The 21,980-nt window shown below is 37.1% G+C and overlaps 1 protein-coding gene across 1 annotated transcript in view; it reads left to right on the top strand.

Annotated features, from left to right (window-relative positions):
* Positions 1 to 21,355, top strand: part of NCAM2 (neural cell adhesion molecule 2) — a 151,068-nt gene extending 129,713 nt beyond the window's left edge. Inside the window, exons 15-17 of the mRNA XM_026846708.1 lie at positions 3,222 to 3,426; positions 9,366 to 9,485; positions 15,265 to 21,355. Coding sequence (XP_026702509.1) covers positions 3,222 to 3,426; positions 9,366 to 9,485; positions 15,265 to 15,376 — 437 coding nt within the window. The 3' untranslated portion in view covers positions 15,377 to 21,355. The remainder of the gene's footprint in view (positions 1 to 3,221; positions 3,427 to 9,365; positions 9,486 to 15,264) is intronic.
* Positions 21,356 to 21,980: the final 625 nt, after the last annotated feature.

The following is a 21,980-nucleotide window of genomic DNA, read 5'->3' as shown; positions in this document are numbered from 1 at the left end:
ACTAGTATACAGGAACACTGTAAAAAATATAAATCATTGCTGCTTATAACGTATTTTTTTACACTGTTTAAGAATTGTCACAGTAAAGCTAATCCAAATTTACTTTAGGGCAAAACATTTTGATAATAAAGGTAATTTCCAAAGTTGGTTGAAAGACTATATTAACATTTCTTCCAGTCACAGAATTAGTACTTCTGTTGATGTCATAATAAGACAATATTTCACATTGTTTTAATGCCATAAATATATTATGATATGATTTTTCAAAGCACTCAGGACAGGCCTAAGTCTGCTGTAATAGTAATTTGCATTAGTTTTACAACAGACTTTTGCAGGAGCAGATACACCAGTATCTTAAGAAAGAACAGAATTAAGCCAAAGATGAACTTTAAAAAAAATGAATATTAAAAATAAACCATAACACAGATACTTTTAAGACCCAAGAGGGGCAAGAAAATGGATGACAGCCATGTTCCTCAACCTGCAAGATGTGGCCCTTATGCTTTGGGAGGTAAAGGAGAGAAATGGAAAAGTATTGGCAATCATAAGAAATCAGAAATAAAATTATTGTGAAACAGAAACCTGTATGTACAAATGGGTTGCAAGTAGGAAAAATTGGTCTTGGGCTAAGTAGGGAAGTAGTGAGGATGGAGAATTCTGAATGAAAAGGAAATTATCAATCATAAAGAGATAGAAAAAGATGTAACAGTCAAATAGTTAGGTCTCAGATGTCTCACCAATACCAAGAAGATTAAAAATAAAAACCAAATTCTTCCCCACAACCATGACAAATGAGTATGAATATCATTGTACAAAGGAGCAACACTGTTACTACAAACATTACCTTCACTTGTCAGTAAAAATACTGTGTAGGCTTTTCTGTCACTGAATCCTTCGGGGTGGGAAGCTTGCCACATTACAATGTTCCAGTGACACTGAAAATGCTCTTTATGTCTCTGAAACATGTTTCTCCCTATGATAAGGACTTCTTAACACTGCATTAAAAAAAAAAAAAAAAAATCCTAAAAATAAAACAGCAACAAAACAACCCTGAATCTCTTCAACAGTATGGATTAAAAGATCCTGATTTTTCTCCCCCACATTCTATTCAGTGGTTAAGAAGGTATAGAGAGGAAAACTTTGCTGAATAAGGTCTCTAGAACTGGACTCTATAGAATTTACTGATATGGTATCTGTTGAAACATATAAGCTTTTCAATTACCTTGCATTAAAAATCTCTTTACATCTTCCTGACAATTCAGACGGGTAAGCACAAATGACTGAAGTTTACAAAGGAAGTCATCAAATAGATGGGTGAATGTATGGATAAAGTAAGTTTTGGAAGATGTATGAGTAATTATAATGTTTAACTGGGAATGTTGATGTTAAAAAAAAAAAAAAAAAAAAAAGAAGAAAATTAAGTCATGTGGAATGTTGACTTCCAACATTGCTGTCAGGGTAGTGCGTAAATGATACATCATTTCATTGCTATGCCATTATTTTTGTTATTCATAAAGGGGGGTTTAAGTCTTTCTGAAAAAAAGGAAAATAATTTTGAAGTAATATCTGTCTGTTTATCTGCCTGTCCATCCATGTAATTATATACATTGAATTCTGGCTTATTGCAAAATAACATTGTGAAGAACAGTTCTGTAATAAAACAACCCATACAATAGACAATGAAATCAATTGCATAAGCAAAATGTTCCCCTTCTTTTGAAAAAAGTTTTTACTTTTCCATTTAAGAGTTCTGTCACATAAATTAACAAACCATATATTTCTGTTAGTATGTATTGATTTAGAAGTCCTTAAGAAAATAATTATCAAGTTATGTTTGAAAGAGTAAATAGATATTTTCTTTAAAGTTAGTTAAGCAGAAATATGAAAGCTTTATTTATATTCTTAATCTGAAAACAGTTCACAGTGTATCAGGGAAGTGGAAGGGAAGAAAGAGGAAGAGGATAGTAGGAGCCCCATTAAAACATTTATATCATATTACGTTATATTATGTTTTGTTGTCTGTTACAACAGTATTCAAGTAATCTGTCAAAAAAATCTTGCTCTTCTTTTGGCAACATGCAGAGATACAGCTGCAAATGGAAATCTACCACTGTACTGCTGACTCATGCATCACTCCAAGGCATGGTAACACTAGGTAATCAACGCTGATGTGCAACACCAACGTGCAAAACACCCAGTTCCACTCCCCTGTGGAGTTTGCATAGGACATGACACCAGACAAGGCACTGTCACTAGCCAGTTTCTGAGCTAGAGTGACACGTTCTTGAATTATCTGGGTGCATGAACCATCACTGACGTGGCTTTTTTTTTGCCACAGTTTATTGATCAAACTTCTCTAAGGGTCATCTGAGTTCACAAATACAGTAGGTTTTGCTCTTCTGAGAATCACGCTATTCAAAAATATGTAGCATTCCTGTCTGTTATGGAAATCTCAACTGAGTAAAACTATTAAAATATTTTTTCTGATCTTTGTAATGAAGTAAACTTAGCTAAGCCTCAGCTTTCATAATAAAAATACAGAAAGCAGTATCAGGTGTGGAATATGTTTATTTTGAAGTGTATGAATGTATTTTCAAGGTACAAGACTATACAAAATGAGGTCCTAACCCTATAATTATTTAATAATATGCACAGTTTTCCTCATACTAATTTATTTAAGACTAAGTGTATGCAACTTTGCATATTAAATAGCTTGAATTAACTTCTTTAAAGACTTTTTCATTCTACTTTAATTTAAAAAATTACCTTTACAAGAATAAATAGTATTTTGGCACTCTCTTAAACCTTTCAGTAATTCTACTTAGCACCACTGCTAATTAATTGTATTTGAAATGTGGAAAATGGCAACTTATCTCAACTATTACTATGTTCAACATTTAAATGTTTTTCTTAGGTTGCATACTTATACTTTCAATCTCTGAATGTTAAGAAAATGATGTTGTTTGTTGTTAAATAATGTCACATGCTCTGTGACCATTGTGAAAATTTGGCAATGGGAAAATATTATATAGAAAAGATGGATTACATTATTTTTTTATTCAGGTTGTATACATGCTTAATCTTCGGAACTGTTCCATTTACTTCTGAGTGGTTAATATCTAAACATCCTTAAACCTCCTGATCTACATATTAAAAACTTTATAAAAAGCTATTCTTTTGGATTAACTTTATTAATAAATTTTAATTTTCTTTCCTTCAAGACACTCTTTTTAATGGTCTTGGCCTTGGTGCTGTTATTGGCCTGGGAGTGGCAGCCCTGTTGTTAATCCTGGTTGTGACTGATGTTAGCTGCTTCTTTGTACGACAATGTGGATTGCTAATGTGCATCACCAGGAGGATCTGTGGGAAAAAGAGTGGTTCAAGTGGAAAAAGTAAAGAACTGGAAGAAGGAAAGGCTGCTTACTTGTGAGTATTAATTGCACATATTGGAAACTTCATTAAAAGAAAAAGTTGGCTGCCCATCTTATATTAACTTTGTGGCCATTTTATGGTGTGGCAAAGGGAATTATAAAATGTTTCTGTTACTTGGAAAAATGATCCTCTGAAATATATAGAATTGTTTGTGTTCAAATGTTACCTTAAAAGAAAAATGGACACAAATAATGCATTTGCAACACCTCATTTAAGATGGCCTTTTTGTGCAGCATGACACAGAGGAAATCAATCATAATTTGGTAATAGTTATAGACACATTTCTGGTCCATGAGGAACAGGTAACAGATCTTTATAAATCAATTTCTACAACTCCATCTTTGAACTCCTAATACCCAAGGTTGTGGCATCTTTGAACTCCTAATACCCAACCCAATGGTTGTGGCATTGCCAGTAAATCTGGGAGTGAAGTATTCTAGAAAATCCATGACAGTTTCTCTTCTCAGATATAGCACTTCATGGAAGGTCTTGTTTCTTGACCATACACTTTAGAAATAAAAAGTATTGTTGATTTTAAAAACACAGAACTGCTTAGTTGGATGTGGGTGAAATGCTGGTGAGCACGGTTGTTCTTCATACAACAGTCAATGACTGCTAAACATAAATGGGGAATAAACAATCCTGATTCTCACAAATACCCTTGTGTAGTGGCTACTTCATCAAACAAATGTGAATGAACTGATCGTTTATGTGCAAATATGTTCCCTCAAATGCTAAGAGTGGATAGTGAGATCTCTGGCAAAACAGTTCAAGTACAGATTACATAAAATAATAGTGCATTAAAGACGTTTACAGGGTTTGCAAAAGGTAAACTGGAGAGGGGATTATTTATGGTCCCTCCTTTAGGCAGTTACTTTTTTTATTAATTAAAGAAATGTGTAATTTCTTCATTATCATAGAATGGTTTGGGTGGGAAGGAACCTTCAATGTCATCTAGCTCCAACCCCCCTGCCATGGGCAGGGACACCTTACACTAGACCAGGTTGCTTAAAGCCCCGTCCAACCTGGCCTTGAACACTGCCAGGGAGGGGGCAGCCACAGCTTCTCTGGGCAACCTGTGCCAGTGTCTCACCACCCTCACAGTAAAGAATTTCTTCCTTATATTTAATCTAAATCTACCCTCTTTCAGTTTAAAACCACTACCCCCATCCTATCACTGCACTCCCTGATAAGGCAACCCCATCTTTCCTGTAGCCCCCTTTAAGTACTGGAAGGCCACTATAAAGCCTCCCCTGGAGCCTTCTCTTCTCCAGGCTGAACAACCCCAACTCTCTCAGCCTGTCCTCATAAGGGAGGTGCTCCAGCCCCCTGATCATCTTCATGGTCTCCTCTGAACCCACTTGAGCAGGTCCATATCCTTCTTATGCTGGACACAGCACTGCAGGTGGGGTCTCACCAGAGCAGAGTAGAGGGGGAGGATCACCTCCCTTGACCTGCTGGCTACACTTGTCTTGATGCAGCCCAGGATACAATTGGATTTCTGGGCTGCAAGTACACATTGCTGGCTCATAGTCAGTTTTCCAGCCATTACAACTCCCAGGTCCTTCTCCACAGGGCTGCTGTCAATCCACTCATCACCCAGCCTGTATTTGTGCATGGGATTGACCCAACCCGTGTGCAGGACCTTGCACTTGGCCTTGTTTCAAGAACTTCATGAGGTTTGCATGGTCCCACCTCTCAAGCTTGTCAAGGTCCCTCTGGATGGCATCCCTTCCCTCCAGCATGTCAGTCACACCACATAGCTTGGTGTCCTCAGCAAACTTGCTGAAGGTGCACTCAATGCCACTGTTTGTGTCACCAACAACCAACAAAGATGTTAAACACCACTGGTCCCAATACCAACACCTTAGGAATGCCTCTCATCACTGCTGTTGCCCGCAACTCCTTGAGTGCGACCATCCAGACATTTCCTTATCCACCATGTGGTCCGTCCATCAAACTCATGTCTTTCCAATTTAGTGACAAGGATGTTGTGTGGGACAGGGTCAAATGCTTTGCACAAGGCCAAGTAGATGACGTCAGTTGCTTTACCTTTAACCAGTAACAGTAACCCCATTGTAGAAGGCCACCAATTTTTTTCAGGCGTGATTTGCCCTTAGTGAAGCCATGTTGGCTGTCACCAATCACCTCCTTATTTTCCTTGTGCCCTAGCATAGTTTCCAGGAGAATCCCCTCCATGATCTTGCTGGACACAGAGGTGAGACTATCTGGCCTGTGGTTCCCCAAGTCTTTTTGTTTCCCTTTTTAAAAATGAGAGTTATTGTTTCTCCTTTTCCAGTCAACAGGAACTTCGCCAGACAACTGTGACTTCTCAAATGTGATGAACAGTGGCTTAGCCGCTTCATCTGCCAGTTCCCTCAAGTTCTACAGATGCAGCTCATCAGGCCCTATGGACTTGTGTAACTTCAGGTTCCTTAGATGGTCATCTGATAGACTTCTTATGCATACAATATAATATTTGAGAGAATGCTGTCTTTTTGTGGTTTAACATTTACTGGTCCAGTTCCTGTGTGCTGTAGCTTTCCTGGTAGTCAGGCCTTGCAATTCATTCTCCTGCAGCTTCCCAGATTGCATCCTTCCCCAGATGCCTGCAGAGCAGAGCAGATTTTGCAGCCTTCATTATTCATAGCTGTATTGGGCTTCTTCACTGTCAGTAGTGGAGATCTAAGTGACTTTTTTGGTTTTAGTTCTGACTATTGGGATTCAGAGATGGTGTCTTTCCTATGTAACGATTACATTTCTTGTCTGAGTTTTCAAGCCTTTTGGAAACACCTCTGCAGAACAAAACCAGTCAGAGGAAGATCCAGAGTATTTACATCAAATAATGTTTCTGAACAGAAGTTATGCCGTAAAATACCTCTTTCCTAATTCTTCACAGCTGACAGCTAAATAAGGAATAACAGCATTTTTTCTATTGTGCAGAGCCAGCATGTCCGGGTCAGTAGAATCAAGATGCAAACCTTCTTATTCTGACTCAGCTGTCCTTTCCTATTGAGCACAACAGTTCAGTTTATGCTTTAGTTTTCCACTCAAGAAATGACCAAGTACGAATTGGTGTGCAGACCCTCCTGAATAGGAAGACCTTAGGGAGCAGTAGTTGCAAATGTCAGTTGACAACAGTTTATACCTTCCTATCAATATCTCAAACCCAAATGCCAGTCTGTGCTGTCCCAGGAAAGCATAAAGCTGGACACTTAATACTAATTCGTCCATGACACTTCTTTTGCAAGAACAACTATCTTACTTAATTGTATTTCTTTTCTTGGGATGATCTTCAGTCAGCCAGATCTTAAAATATTTGGGACTGTTCTTATTTTAGACTGTTCTCTGAATAAATAAATTGTGAGGCTAAAATTTCAAGACAGGCTTGAAGAGTCAAATTTTGAATTTATTTCATGCCAACTGTCATTCACTAAAAGACACTGACATTTCCCTGTTTAAAATATGTCAGTTCACATTCTGGATTTTTGAGTGAGTTTATGGTAAGGTTCTTTTTTAGATTTTGATTGTAAGAGATATATATAGCCATTAATTATGTTCCATATTTGATTAATATAGATAATAAATGTAACATACACACAGCCACCTGGAACAGAACTTACATAATTTGTTTCCTACAAATCACTTTCCCTTCTGTGGAATTTTTAATTGTTATGCAGTGTGTACTTTCTGTACAGATCAGTTCCTCAATCCTATATGATTGTTGTTCTTTAACAACGTCTTGTTTATGCTTCTGGTCATACAATAATGTATCTTTGTCCCTAAGACTGTAGATGTACAGACAGCAAGTAGAACTTACAACTCCCTCCACCAGTCCTACTACGATCCATAATCTTTTCACAGTATGACGTAGCTGTGACATTTATTTGCATCATCTAGAGACATGAGCATTGTATCCATTTGTTTATCTTAAAGTAGAATCTTACTTGCAGAGGTGAATAAAAATATGCAGGTTTGGGGTTTTTTTTAATAACCAGAATATTTTAGACTTCTATCAATTAATTCTTCCCTAGTATTTTCTTGACTACACATTTATCTGTGCTGTACTTTTCTTAACCTACAAAGATTTTCCTTGAGGATCCTAATTTACCTAATCCTCTTTACCAGAGGATGGTAAAGTTTTCCAGGTTCTTCCTAAAGAGATGGATTATTGTAGTTATAACAGCCTGTTAAACAATTAGCTTCTCAGGAACAATATGAAAATGTAGTCTATGTATTAGGCAAGAATTTAACTAGGTCTTTGTTATGGCACATAGCAGTCTGACTCTCTAGAACATCACAGGTCCAGAAAATAGTCTGCTAAATGTATAAGTGATTGCTATCTGTAACTCAGTTACTCTGTGTTTCCAGACTGTGGCTAATAAAGCTCCAGGATACATTTCCTAATGTGATGACAGGAATAGGGATGAAATATTTAAATGTAATATTTACATTTCATTATTTTGAAAATATCAAATATCTTCAGTATTCCTTTATCTGCCTTTTGAGAGTAAAATTGTATGCACGTTAATTAGTATTAATATTAATACTTCTGTAGCACTGAGCAGCCATTTCCATATCTTCACTATATTATTGAGAAGCAGCCCTGCAGAGAAGGGCTTGGGGGTGCTGGTGGATGAAAAGCTGGATGTGAACTGGCAATGTGTGGTTGCAGCCCAGAAGGCCAACCATATCCTGGGCTGCATCAAAAGGAGTGTGGCCAGCAGGTCGAGGGAGGTGATTCTACCTCTCTGCTCTGCTCTCATGAGACCCTACCTGGAGTCCTGCATCTGGCTCTGCTGTCTGCAGCACAGGGAAGACATGGACCTGTTGAAACAGGTCCAAAGGAAGGCTACAAAAATGATCAGAGAGTTGGAACACCTCTCCTATGAAGAAAGGTGAGACAGTTAGGGTTGTTCAGCGTGGAGAAGAGAGGGCTCTGGGGAGACCTTGCTGTACCCTTCAGTACTTAAAAGGAGCTTTTAAGAAAGATGGAGAAGGATTTTTTAGCAAGACCTGTTGCAATAGGACAAGGGGTAATGGTTTAAAATGAAAGGGGGTAGATTTAAATTAGATGTCAGGAAGAAGTTCTTTACTGTGAGGGTGGTGAATCACTGGAACAGGTCGTCCAGAGAAGAGGTAGATGTCCCATCCCTGGAAACATTCAAGATCAGGTTGTACAGGGCTCTGAGCAACCTGATCTAGCTGAAGATGTCACTACTTGTTGCAGGGGGGGTTGGACTAAACCTTTAAAGGTCCCTTCCAACCCAAACTGTTCTATAATTCTATGATTGTCAACAAAAGCATAATACTCTCTGCTCCAACTTCCTTAGAATTTATTGTCCAATTAGCACAAAGGTTATTCATTTACTTAGATGTGAGAGATTAGCATTTGTTCCTAAAATGGACAAAATATGACATAGAAACAAAGAGTTTCTTCTACCAGTGAAAGCAGAAGGGGCTAGATTCTTATCACACAAGGGCTCTTTACACCATTCTGGCAGCTGGAATTGTCACGATCTCAGGAAATTAATGTACACTTCTGCAGTGTGTGTACTAACATAAAGGCTCTTTACACTGCTAGAAAAGTTCAAGCAGAACTAGGAATCAAGTCCTATATTTATTATACTAGATTAGGAAAGTTTACATCTCATGAAGAGGCCATTTTCTTATTATTTAGTCATAAACAAAATGCTCTTTTGAGATGCTAATCCATGATGTTTGCGGAGTTAGGTAAGTAACCATGGATACAGGATGCTTTGAAGACTTCAAGGAATTGGGAACACGCTGTTAAATGTGTCTCGGTGGTGTTAGTCACTGGTAATTAGTTCTGCCTTTGCCGACTTTTGAGAGAAAAGATCTTGGTAATTAGTTATGTGCAATGTATGTGGTTAATATGATGTAATGAGACTAAGACTCTTAATATTTTTTAGGAAAGATGGATCAAAAGAGCCGATAGTGGAAATGAGAACAGAGGATGAAAGAATTACCAATCATGAAGACGGGAGCCCAGTAAATGAGCCAAATGAGACAACTCCCCTCACAGAACCAGAGTAAGTAGCCTGACATTCCTTGGAGTTTCACATAACCTCCTCCTGGCTGCAATGATGGACTGGGCTTCCTGCACTCTGGGAGGGAGATCAGCATCACCAGAATGATGTATTGAAGCAATGCAGTATGCAAGTGTGGGATTGTTTTGGGTTTTTTTTACACTAATCAGTCTAAACCATGCTACCCGACATACAATAGCTGAGGTTATCACTAGTCATTTTTCTTTTCTTCCTGTGACCCAGAGTACAAGCACATCTGGCATTATCCAGCCCTTGGATGGCAACACCACGATAGCAGCAGTCTTGCAGCATATCTTTACACCACCACCTGTTTGGAGATTAATGCGTATCCAGGGAAATTTTCTTGCCCTTCCTGCTGCCCTGACTCCCGAGGTCTCCTCCTGTAGTCTTGGTGAAAACAGATGTAGTGTCAGGGCAGGGGTAGCCTCAGTCAGCCCTGCCATGCTCTCCCCAGCCCACTAGTCCCCCTGCTGAGGACCAGGAGCCCTACAACAGCTCCAGCCTCATCAGCAGTCCATGCCCAGCCCTGGCCCCAGTGGGACATGAACCTGCACCCTGCTGCTGCCCTCAGCTCTTACCACAGCATTCAGAGACTGGAGGGTGAGGGGAAGGCTTTGCCTGCACTCTCTGATTCTCAGGCTACACCAGAGCTTGCCCCTAATGCTCCCCTGTCACTCCTGGCTAACTCCGAAGCCCTGTGGGGAACCACATCTGGCAGAAGCAGGTCACAGCCCTGCCACATTCTCTCTCAGCCCTGGCACCTGCAGTCACCTCACACACACACCCCCCAGCCCACCTAACCCTGCAGTGGTGGCTGAACAGGAGTACAAGGATTTTTTTAGTCTAGTGCAGCTGATCTTTAATACCTACCCAGCAATTTTTTAACCACTATTCTGTGGGAATAAGCTCCTGACACTCAGGAATGGCCTTAGATTGAGTCACACACACATCCCCACAAACACACTGTGTGTAGGGCACAATTATCCTGTCCTCCAGAAACCCAGGTCCTCATGGGGTGCTCCCCTCCTGCTTTCATTCACATAACTGAGAGCTTAGCTCAGTATTTAAGTCCACATGGTGTAATTGGATTAATAGCACTGAAGGGCAGCTGCTTCACTTGGTTCCCTCATGTCCCCTTCCCATTCCTGTAAGCTGCTCTCAGCACAGAAACTGTGGTGATTCTTGCCCAGGTTTGCAAGCTCCAACTGCCTCCTGAGTCATGGGGACCAGCCTTGGGCTCAGGGAACTTGGGTGAGGGCGGTCAGGTCCTCTCCTCTGTTTTGTTGCTGCAGCCCCTGGAACAAATTAATCTGGATAGAGTGGCTGTTGTGTGTACCTGAATAGCACTTTTCAAAACCTCTGTGGTGGATAAAGTAACGTTTGTGATAAGACACAATCAAGCTGGTAATTTGCTAAGCTTACTATTACAATAAGTGCTTCTGATATGCCTTTCTTTTTTCCTGAAAAATTAGTTTGAAGATAAACTAATATTTGAACAAAAGTGATGACAGTACCATTCCTTCTGTTGAGAGCCCACCCGGTTTTGTTAAAGGACATGAACTTATTGTTCAAGTTTCATTTCTGAGCCTCAAAAGTTGAATGGTTTGAAATTGTTAAAGAAAGCTCCAAGTTTCTTTGGTTTGAGCCCAAAGCTTTTTATGTGTTGTGAAAATCTCCTGCTTCATGAGATCTTAAACCTGTCAGGGCTAAGAAGACACTTCTGTAGTAACTATAGAATCTCACCTGTTAATTATTTGATGGAGTCACAGTTGTTTTTTAAAAGGAGAGGATATTCTTATAAAACAGTCTTTTTCTGAAAATACAACAAAATTGCCTTCCTTGCCATTATCAAGAACTGCAAAAGCCAGAACCTTTAATAAGAAAAAAATCCTGGTTTATTGGCTGTCATAGGCATTTGTAGTAAATGCTGGGTTTTGATAAGTAACTGCACATTAAGCTATACACTAAAGAAACTGTACCCGAAGACTTCAGACTTGTGTTAATTCAATAATTATGGAATTTGTTGAATGACTACTGATATGCTTCCTTTTCATATTAGAATTTATGAGGGGCACTGTAGAGAACCCACAGTTATCTAAGGAGTCAGGTGAATGTAGTTGTAAACATTCTACAAGTTCAGTGGGCCTTGGATGCACCAGTGTTAAGGCACCAGAGCCAGTTTTTCATGCTTCAAGACTATTTGTAGCCCCAGATCTTGCAAACACAAATGAGATGCATCTAGTAAGGGACATGATACCAAGAAAGATTAGGTTCAGTTCTTCCTGTTTGTCCCAGTCATTAGAACTGGAGTGAAATATGAGAAAGTTAAAATCAAAAATGTTTTATTATCTTAGGGGAGGAGGAAAGAATCAGTCACTGGTAGCACACACACACACAAAAAAAAACCTGATGAGGAGTTTGATGGGTATTATGTCCTTGGAAGAACAGGACTGCTAAGAGATATTAATAATGAGATGACAGTTTCCTTCTCAGTAATTTCTTCTCCCACAACCAATAGCAAAAGGCAGCAGTTCAAGGTATAGCTGGACAGAGGTCAGCTAAAGATTTGGGGCAGTGACACTTAGGAAACCAAAACTGAATAGAGCATCATGCAGTCAGGACATCTGAAGAGACACTGGTACTAAGGGAGCATGGAAAGACCTGCTTAGACCCAGGTGATAACTGATGAAACAGAGAAGCAATATAAAGTATGGGTGAGATGCCAGTAAAGGAAAAGGAGGATGAGATAAGGTAGAAGTGAGTCTCTCAGTAGGAATAACACAAAAACACATTGTCAACAGGTGCTATCGGCCAGAAAGGCACAAACTGGGCAGTGTGAGGATGACCAGCAGGGATCTTGGAGGGAAGACCTTAGTTTGCAGAAAGGAAAAGTTTCAAGGACATTCCACACAGGCAATGTTCATACAAGATGGGATTCATTCTGACTAAATATGGCTATCTTAAAGGTATACAGGATGAGTCTTTAGTTTAAATTAGATTAAATATTTTTAATAATTAGTTGAATTATTTTGAATAATACCAAATTATACTCAGAACTTCAAATGCAATTTAAGCATTTGTGGGAAATAATTAATAACGATATTAGTTCCTCTTACAATCATAATTTTCTTGTCAAAGCCAGATTTGGGATCCATGCATGACAGATGAGCACAAAGCATTTTCACCTGCAAGTCAACAAATTTAATAATGCTGGCAGGAAATAAATTTAAGCTGTGCATTTCATATCACATTTCTGTAATATGACTAAAATACCACATGCAATGTGGTACTGTAATTACATTCCAAGTCTGACATTACTGTGTCTCTAGTATTGGTTGAGTTTTTCTTAGTATTAATGAAGGTGGGTGAATTCTAGTATAAAAATAGCTAGGAGTCATTTTCCTATAAAACAGAAAAGTGCATATTCTCCTTAAAGTTTTGTATGGCTAATATCAGCACACCATTGCAGTTAGGCCACATGGAGTGCTAGAGGAAGTCAATATTATTAATGACTGGTAACAGCCAGAATCTGATAAAAGCAAAAGAACCTTTTAAAGTTCTCTAGTTGTTTGTTTTTTGTTTTTTTTTTTTTTTCAAAAAAAGCTTTTATTATAATATGCTTTAAGATTTGAAAAGATTAGTCTGCCCAGATGAAAAATATAAAATTATTGCAAATAGATGTAGCTAAAGAAAAGGTAGGTCTAGGAAAACTGATGTAATTAGAACATTTAAAATTGAGGGAAATTATTTAATCTTAATAGAGTTTAAATATGAATTAATATTTGAAAAAAAAATTGAGACAAAAGTTCTGAAATAACAAAAATGTCACACTCAAAAAGGATAATATCTTAACGATAACTGAAGTGGTAACATCACATTATATCAATAAAAACCTACAAATTTTTAAAGACAATAAGGTCAAAGAATAGTGGATGGACTGTTTGATAAAGAAAACTTGTAAAACATTGTCGTTATTTCTAGTTCTTTTACTTTTTTTTTTTTTTTTTTTTTTTTTTTTTTTTTCCTTGCATTGGAAGCAAGGCTAATTTTATCACGCTGCATGAACATGGATTTCATTAATATTTAGCATCTTTCAACAGGGTTCAACCAAATCGTCCTATTTCAAATAATTTGAAATTATTTGTAAAATGCTCTTAATCCACTACTCCAAAATCAATTTATTAAATTTTCTACACAGTAGATTCTGTCAATTGCCCAGTTTTTATTTTGCCTAAGTATTTAATCCCTTTCAGCACCATTTTTGGAGAAATTACTGTGCCCTTATGTAACACTAGATTAAATTAGGTCTTTTTTTAATACAAGTTTAAACATTTTGCATTATCAGGCCTTTAACACAGGTACCTGCTTACCTAAAATGCATCTCATGAGCCACACTTTCTCCGCCCCAGTGTTTTATCCTCTTTAAAAATAGATTTGTGTTGATTCTGCTGTTTCCATCCTTTCAGGTGTCACATTATAGGCTGAAGTCTTTCCTTTGGGTGTGCCATGAGAAACAGACAATTACTAGAGACCTTCCTCTGTGCTCAAAGTCAGAGAGCTGATATATATCATATATTTTACTGTGATAAACAAGTTAGTCTTCTCTTTGATTTCTCTCAAATATAGGTTGTGCTCATTGCTTAACCTCTAGATAAATAGCATTTTTCTTAGTTTGTTTCAGACAGCCTAAATTTCCTAACACTGGGAGTTTGGGTATTGCTTTGGTTTATTTGTTGTTATTAAACACTGTTATTACAAGACATTCCTAAGGGATTCCTCAGACGGGTTTTGAACAGTATATTGCTCATTGGGACATCAAAGCAATCACAGTGGAAGTTTACTGAAACATTTAGCAGTTATTATGAATAAAAAAGGCATGCCTATACTATTCCATGGTTAAAAAACAGAAAGCAAACCCAACTGGAGTCACAATTAACAGCTATTATGCCCAGGAGACATCGTTACAGGAACATCTGAGTAAACCATACATATTTCTGACAGCTATATTTTTTGACACTTAACTACTGCCAGTAGGGAATCAATGATTTTCAAGACCTTTTTGAATTAAATCAGTATATTATTTTCCCTGTAAAGTAAGGGTAGAGACCCTTTTGCCATTGGAATTAAGGAGTGTAAAACCCTTCAGAGTTTTCACTATGTCTTAAAAGAGCTAGAAGTTACTAACACAGCTAGATTTTGTGATCTAGCAAAAATAAATTGCAAAAGTTTCTAAATAATGAAATAACTTCCATTACCTTTTGTGCTATAAGAAGTTCTTTCCTTTACCTGTGTCTTGGCATAACCTGCAATGATAGATGTCTTCTTTCATGTACAATTAAATTTACATTCAGAAATAGAAATAAAAAGAGTGTGATCTGGATTCATCAAAAGGCTTGACTGTAAGTGTTTTCCAGTATCCCGGGGAACACATACATACCTCTGTACCGTTCTGGGTCAAGTTCTTTGGCATTCTACTGTTTCTTTTGTCTTATTGAAGAAACTTCGTTTTGGGCAGCAGCAGCAATGTTCTTAACATGTGCCTTTTAGCTTTTTCTGGCTTTATAGAAATTGAAAGAGTTAATATTAATTTCTTTAAAAGCAAAGAACCTCAGAGCTCACAATAAAATAATTTTACATTATTTTTAATAAATTATGGGTTTAGAAACACTGTGAACTCTATAAGCAATGCATATGTTGTAGACTTAAATTCGAGATTATGTGTTATTTATGTGTTACCATGATTGCTCTTTTCTTCTGATAGGAAGCTGCCACTAAAGGAGGAAAATGGGAAAGAAGCTTTAAATCCAGAAACCATAGAAATCAAAGTTGCTAATGACATCATCCAGTCAAAAGAAGATGATAGCAAAGCATAATAAGATAAACTACAGCTGTCTGGATAATGCATTTGGATTGAAGTAACCCCGTGACCAAAACTTTACAGCTGATCTTAATTTCTTGGGAAACTTAAGCTTGGAATAGTTAGTACATGTGTACATATGATGAAACAGTTTCTGTCTACAGTTCCTTTCTATTTTTTTGTTAATGGCTTTAGTATGTAGTTTTGCTGACACCAAGTCCCATGGTATGAATTTGAAAAGTCTTCAGAACAAGAACTGTAATTTATTATATGACAAAGTGTGTCTATTTAGAAGAATAGTTACAAAGCACCCCTGACCACAAACAACACATCAGGTCTCTCCAGTTCTTACAGTGCAAGCTACATACATAAAGTGCCATATACTACTGTATTTTTTTTTCCATTTATGATTAAACAAGTTTAGGTTACCCTTAAAAACAAAACAAAAAAAAAAAAAAAAAAAAAAAAAAAAACACAAACCAGTCTCAGTATAACATTTAAGAATTTAGCACTGGCAGACACTCAGTAGTCATTCCAGCTGTGCTTATCACTTGAAGCAAACAAGAAAAAAGACACTCTTCAACATAGAACCAGCTCCACCTGCAGTTCCACCTGGGTTATTTGGTAAAATAAAAAGTTGATAACCACAGTGTAGAGATTTAAATAAAATTGGCTAAATATTTCATAGCAGTATATTGGCCTCATCATAATTACATGAGTGTGATTCTGAAAGGCTCCAGGGTTTTTCAGCACTTCAGGTTTTCAGTATTAAAGTTTTGGAGGTCCTGTGTGAACTAAAATGTAGCAAAAGTGTGAAAAGAAATCTCTTTTTTGATCATAAACTTGGCTTCAAGTGAAAACTTATGATAAACACAAACTCAAATTATTTGTCCCAACATATTTATACATATACACTATTCATTCTTTTAGTTCTAACCATTTAGTCATGGGATAAAACTGCATTTTAGTGTAGTAGATAAATACATTTTCTCCCCAGATCAGTACATGAGATATTAAAAGTTGGCCTTATTAAAGTAACACTTGTTCCTTTATGATTTCATACCCTTTGTCTTAACAAAAAAAAAAAGTAAGAACAGATGGAAAGGAGGACTTTGGCTAAACAAGAAAAATTTTAAATTGTTAATTGATAGCATTGTGTATTAGACCAAATACATTTTTCCTGTTGAGCATTTCTTAAGATAATAATTTTTATTATTCTGGTTATTATAATCATAGTTATTATTTATAATTATTTTATTATTCTGGTTAACATGCACCACTCTGAAATTTGACTGATTTCTTTGATGAAAAATTAATTCGTATCTGTTAGCATTGATTTAATGGTGTCACTATATTTTTTTTTCCGTTCCAACATAGTGAATCCACACCCATTAAACTTTTCAAAGTCTTGCTTTGGAAGAAGTAGATAAACCATATAGAAAAATAGACTGAAAAATTCTACTTGTCAGGAGTAAATTGCAAAGTACCTTGTGGATTTTTCACATCTAAGTCATACCTGAGGTTTAAGTGTAGCTTTACTCAGCAAATTATGTCCTTTCCATGCTATATCTGAATTTTGCTCATATTTGAAGTCCTTACAGTTCCCAATTTCCCACAGAATGTCATCAACCCGTAGCTGACATTTTGTAGTCATGGCAAAGTGGTTGACTTCTGTGCAGTAAAGCTGAAAGTGAAATGTAAGAGAATGTCCTTAAATTTGAGGAAAATGGCAGGTCAACCTTCTTGTTGACCCAAGCCCTAGTGCATTTGAAAGAGCTGAGGAGGATATATTTAATTCATAGATCTTTCTCTTTTTTTTTTTTTTTTTCAAAACCAAGTCATTTTATGGGTCTTTTTACAATTTTTCCTGACTTTGGGAAATGCCTACAATGAACCAAGTAGTTGAGGACAGAGGCATACCACTGGTGTGGCTAGGAGAATAGGCCACGTTCCCACAAAACCAGTACCAAAGTGAAAAGAATGTGTAAGAAGAAATAGTAATGTGGGATGTAAGTCATAAAAGAGAAGAATTTTAAACTGCTGCAAATAAGTTTCTTTAAATGCTAAAGCACTACTTCTGAGAGAAGGAAAGTTGAAGACATTCCTTTGTGACCTTTCGGGGATGCTTCCATGTACTGAGCAGGCAGTACTACCAAATAGCTACTTGTCTATTAAATTTCTGTCCTGTTTCTAAGTACATAGTGAGCAGGACTGCCCCCTAACCTATAATTAAGCAACCAGTTGTCTCATATATCTGTGAGTATATATTCTTTCTACAAAGTATGTATTTGCAGCTGGGCTTTCTCTCTATATCAAAATGCAAGGAAGGGACCTGGAAAATTCCAGCAGTTGATAATAATGTGGTTGGTGTGGCTTGTACATCTGCAGCCCACATCACACAGTATTTTTACCAGAATGAGGATTAAAGTAGGAAACATCCTTTCTTCTTCTACCTGCCGTCACAAAGTTAGGTGGTGCCATGCATATTCACATAAGTCAAGCTTCACTAGGCAAAGGGTGCTTTTTCTGAAGCCAGCATGATCATTTGCACAAGATTCCTATACAATGTGGGAGGAGCTGACAGTGTCTAGGCTCAACTGTAGATGCATTTCAACTTTTAGTTCTTCTTACAGAGACATACACAAAACCAAAAAACCTTCATGGCCTAACAGCTATATATTTGTTTTTCTGGTTTGGTTTTTTGGGTGTTTTTTTCTTCCTAATATGGCCTCTAATTAAAATGTGAAGGGATTAGAGAATTTAAAAGGTCTTGCCAGTACATTTGTGACTAATACACCTATGCTGCTCTTTACAAGTAAAATAGACTGCAAGATTATTTCAATATTGGAAGCAAAAGCATTTCCCACTATATTGGATTACAAATCAAAAACTATTTCCAGGAGTATTTATTTTCTTCCTGCTGTTAAGTCTCTTGTCAGCTGGGCTATGTGAGGACTGAGAATTAAACAGTTCTAAATTACTGGTGGACTGTTCCAAGCATACCTTTTGGTCTGTGGATTAATAGGTTATCTCTGTGCTTTGACTCTATGCTGTGCAGGAGAAAGCCAAACTATAACAATAAAAGAATGCTTAAAACCACTGATATTTGCAAATATTTCCAAATGAGGGACAGAGCATAGTAATATGTAAGATATGTGTAGAACTGGAATAACATCATTTCTTTATTTTCTTTTCCTATTCTAGACTAAAAAGAAAAAAAAAACAAAACAGGTATCTGTATAAATGTCACTTTTACTGTCTAAAAGTAATTTTAAGTGTTAGTATGAAATGTCAGAAGAGTTGACAAAATATAACTATTTGTAAAAGTAATCTGAATTGTTACACTAACATACTCCAGGGATGAGGGTGGGAGGGAGCCATTGAAATTATTAATGATATGGAATGTGGCAGTGACAATCTCTCTTCACAAAAAATAAGGGGTAAAATTAAGTAAAATGACTCAGTTTCTTCTTATTATTTTTTTTTAGTAGACCTGCATTCTGATTTACCACAATAATTGCAAAATTTTTAATTAATGTTTTAAAATTTGGTATACATATATACTCTGGAGAGTTTTTCCTGGTTTTGTTTGTTTATTTGTTTTTTTGAGACTTCTAAGGTTTTTTTTTGTAGTTTCAGCAATATTTACTATTCCTGTGATGCTAATGCCTAATGTGACAAAGATTAATTTATTTAGGCCTCAGTCTTGCAAGAAATTTTGTGTGTTTGAACCCACCTCTCATATGGCACCCCACTGATATCAGTGGGGACAATGTGAGCAGGAGGATGGATGTACTTTCACAGGAGAGCTTGCAGGATTGGGCCTACTTTCTATCTCTTCATAGATATGTACAACGTAGTTACACAATGACAGTCATCTACAAAGGCTGCTTGACAACGGTCCCTGGTATAGTAAATTCCACCTGCTGTCTTCAGCCTCTGCATTGATGTTCATCAAAAACAATGGCTTTCTTCTTATGATGGTAATTACATTGATTATTTATTTAAGTGCCATTCATCAAACTGTAGTATAATAATCATGCCATTTTTCTGTTTCCTAGACTGGATAATGGAAATGTATTTGTGCCTTTTGATAGCATGCCACTCCACTTTATTAAAGAAAAATCTTCAATAATTTGTCTACAAAGCCTGTTTAAAATATTTGAAAGCTTTACCATGGCATACTTTTCTTCTCAGATATGCTCAAATACTCATCTAAAGTACACTGGAGATAGTATTCTCAAGTCACATAAATATTTTAAACACAAAGTTGCAAAGATCTATTGAGGTCACAATTCTAGTGAGGGTCATAGTAGGTTATATCACTGCTAAAAAGATTCAAGTAGATGGAGCACATAGGGGGTGTGTTGGGGTGTTTTGACCAATTTTTCAAGTTGAAGAGTCAGACAGAAAGTTGCCTTAGTTCTATTTAGGTACTTAGACCTAAATATTAAGATCTTTTCTCAAATCTGAAAGATGCTATGGAGCATCTTCCCACCATTTTACCTCTGGAGTAAAACTGCAGTGAATATTTGTTCCACCATCATTTGTGGCCTCACCAGCTCTGTGTAAGCTGTCATAGGAAGTAATATCTTTGTAGAGTAATTGTTGTGTCTGTTGGGTGACATTCACTCCTGATTAAAGGACCTCCAAAAAGGCCATTTATTGAAAAAGCTCAAGACTTTATTATGAATTATTTATGAAGGGGTGCTGAAAGCACTGCAAGACAGGAATCAGATCTCACTGGGCTTTAAGACACAAATTGACTTCGGTGGGACCTGAATTTCATCCATCCATCTCAGTGGGGCTCTGCATGTCCTCAGCTGATTCAGTCACTTTTGTGGATGAGACTTCTAGGTATAAGTGGAACTTAAATATCCTGCCAGGCTCTTAAAAATTTGCACAGAGGAGGTTTTCCTATCAGGAGTACATACTGATCAGGAAATGTTGTTAAAAATATCTGATCACAGTTTTATCCCATACGTTGTTATATGACCATAAATAAATGAAATATCCCTCTAAATAATTCATTGTGATTTCGATAATTATTTAGGTGAAGATCAAAACATTCTAAGAAGTAATATTTCTTCTTAAATCCCTTTGTTTAATTTCAGATATTTGTGCTGATCAATGCAAACCTACCATGGTTTAATAAAACTTTATTAAAAAGGATCTCCCCCTTTTTCAGATTTTTTCCATATCATTTCCTGGAGTACCCAGTCCACTTGACAGCAGTTCTGTAGTGGTGGGGGGAAACAACTCCCTAAGTTTTAAGTGATCTTCAGTATTTCCACTGGACATTTAAATGTGTTCTTGTATCATTTTATTTGAACCTAAGCCAAAAAGAAGCCTTTCTATTACAAGTTCGGCTTTGGATCAGGTTCTGAGAAATCACAGTTCACCAGTCTGTCTTTCCTCTTAACAGGCATTGTAAGCCTCATGATGTTTGACTTTCAAACTTGAATATTGGCCAATTTTAGCCCAGAGAAATGAAATAGGTATTTATTGCCAAATTTGTATTGGCAGCTTTTAAGTCACAGGTGAGATCAGGAGCGGGCGAAATGACCAGATGCAGTGCCAACAGAGTTCAGGAAAGCCGCCACCAGAGAGAACAGGTGCCAAAAAGTGAGCCAAGAGAGGGCTCGGAGGATACTGGGAGCCTCTCTCATTAGGGGACAAGGGAAATAGGGAACTACTGAAACAAGAGAGACTGCTGGAGGGCATTGCCAAAAGGCAGGGTACTGCAGGCTGTGAAAACCAGAGGAGGTGGAACATTAACCCTGCTGTATCCTTTAACTCGACCATGTAAACAGACTACATTTTCAAACCTAAAATACAGGTTGGGGGAAGGGAAAACAAACCCTCAGAGTCTCTGTATCAGTGACAAATATATAAAGCAGTCAGACCCCCCTCTTCCCCCGGAAGATAATTTCGTTGCTCGTGGTATAGAGTTCTCACTAAGAATTCTGAACTACTTAGACAAAGGTTTTTTATTTTTAAATAGCTTTCCTGCTACAATGAGCACTTGGTATGTATTTGTATGCTGTGTACAGTATAAGCTAAAGCATACCATCTATTGTTTTTGTTATTCCACATGTTGTCAACAGCCCACTTGCGATATATACCACCTGAATTATGTATTGATAAGTTAGCTACCACTGGAACTAGTTTGTTTATTGTTTCAAAATCTTATGTCCCTATGAAATGCTGTGTATATATATATATCTCTATACTGTAAAAAGAAGTAATATCGCAGATGCTGGTTTTGTATTTATGAAAGACATTGAAAGTATGGCTTAAAGTATATCGATTATTTGTCACTCTTCACCATTTGTATATTAATAGTAAAGATACTTTTACTTTAATGAAGTGTTGTAGTTACATTTATTTTTGCTAAGTGTCTTTCTGTCAAGATGTCTGATTCATTAGGAGTCTTATTGCCAAAAAGAAACTTATCAATTATTTTTCCCCCCATTATAGAAGTACTGAATAATGCTCAAGCAACCCTGCAATTTATTATTCTCTTTCCTGTCAAAATACACCACTGCTATTAAAAACTACTATTGTAGCATCCTGATTCTCCAGCTGAGCTTGAGGCCCATTATGATTAGCCCCCTAAA

The sequence above is a fragment of the Athene cunicularia genome (genome assembly GCF_003259725.1).
Source record: "Athene cunicularia isolate RWA chromosome 1 unlocalized genomic scaffold, athCun1 chr1_part1, whole genome shotgun sequence".
Classification (NCBI taxonomy): domain Eukaryota; kingdom Metazoa; phylum Chordata; class Aves; order Strigiformes; family Strigidae; genus Athene; species Athene cunicularia.
The sequence above is the reverse complement of the archived record's forward strand: the minus strand, read 5'-3'. Positions and strand labels throughout refer to the sequence as shown.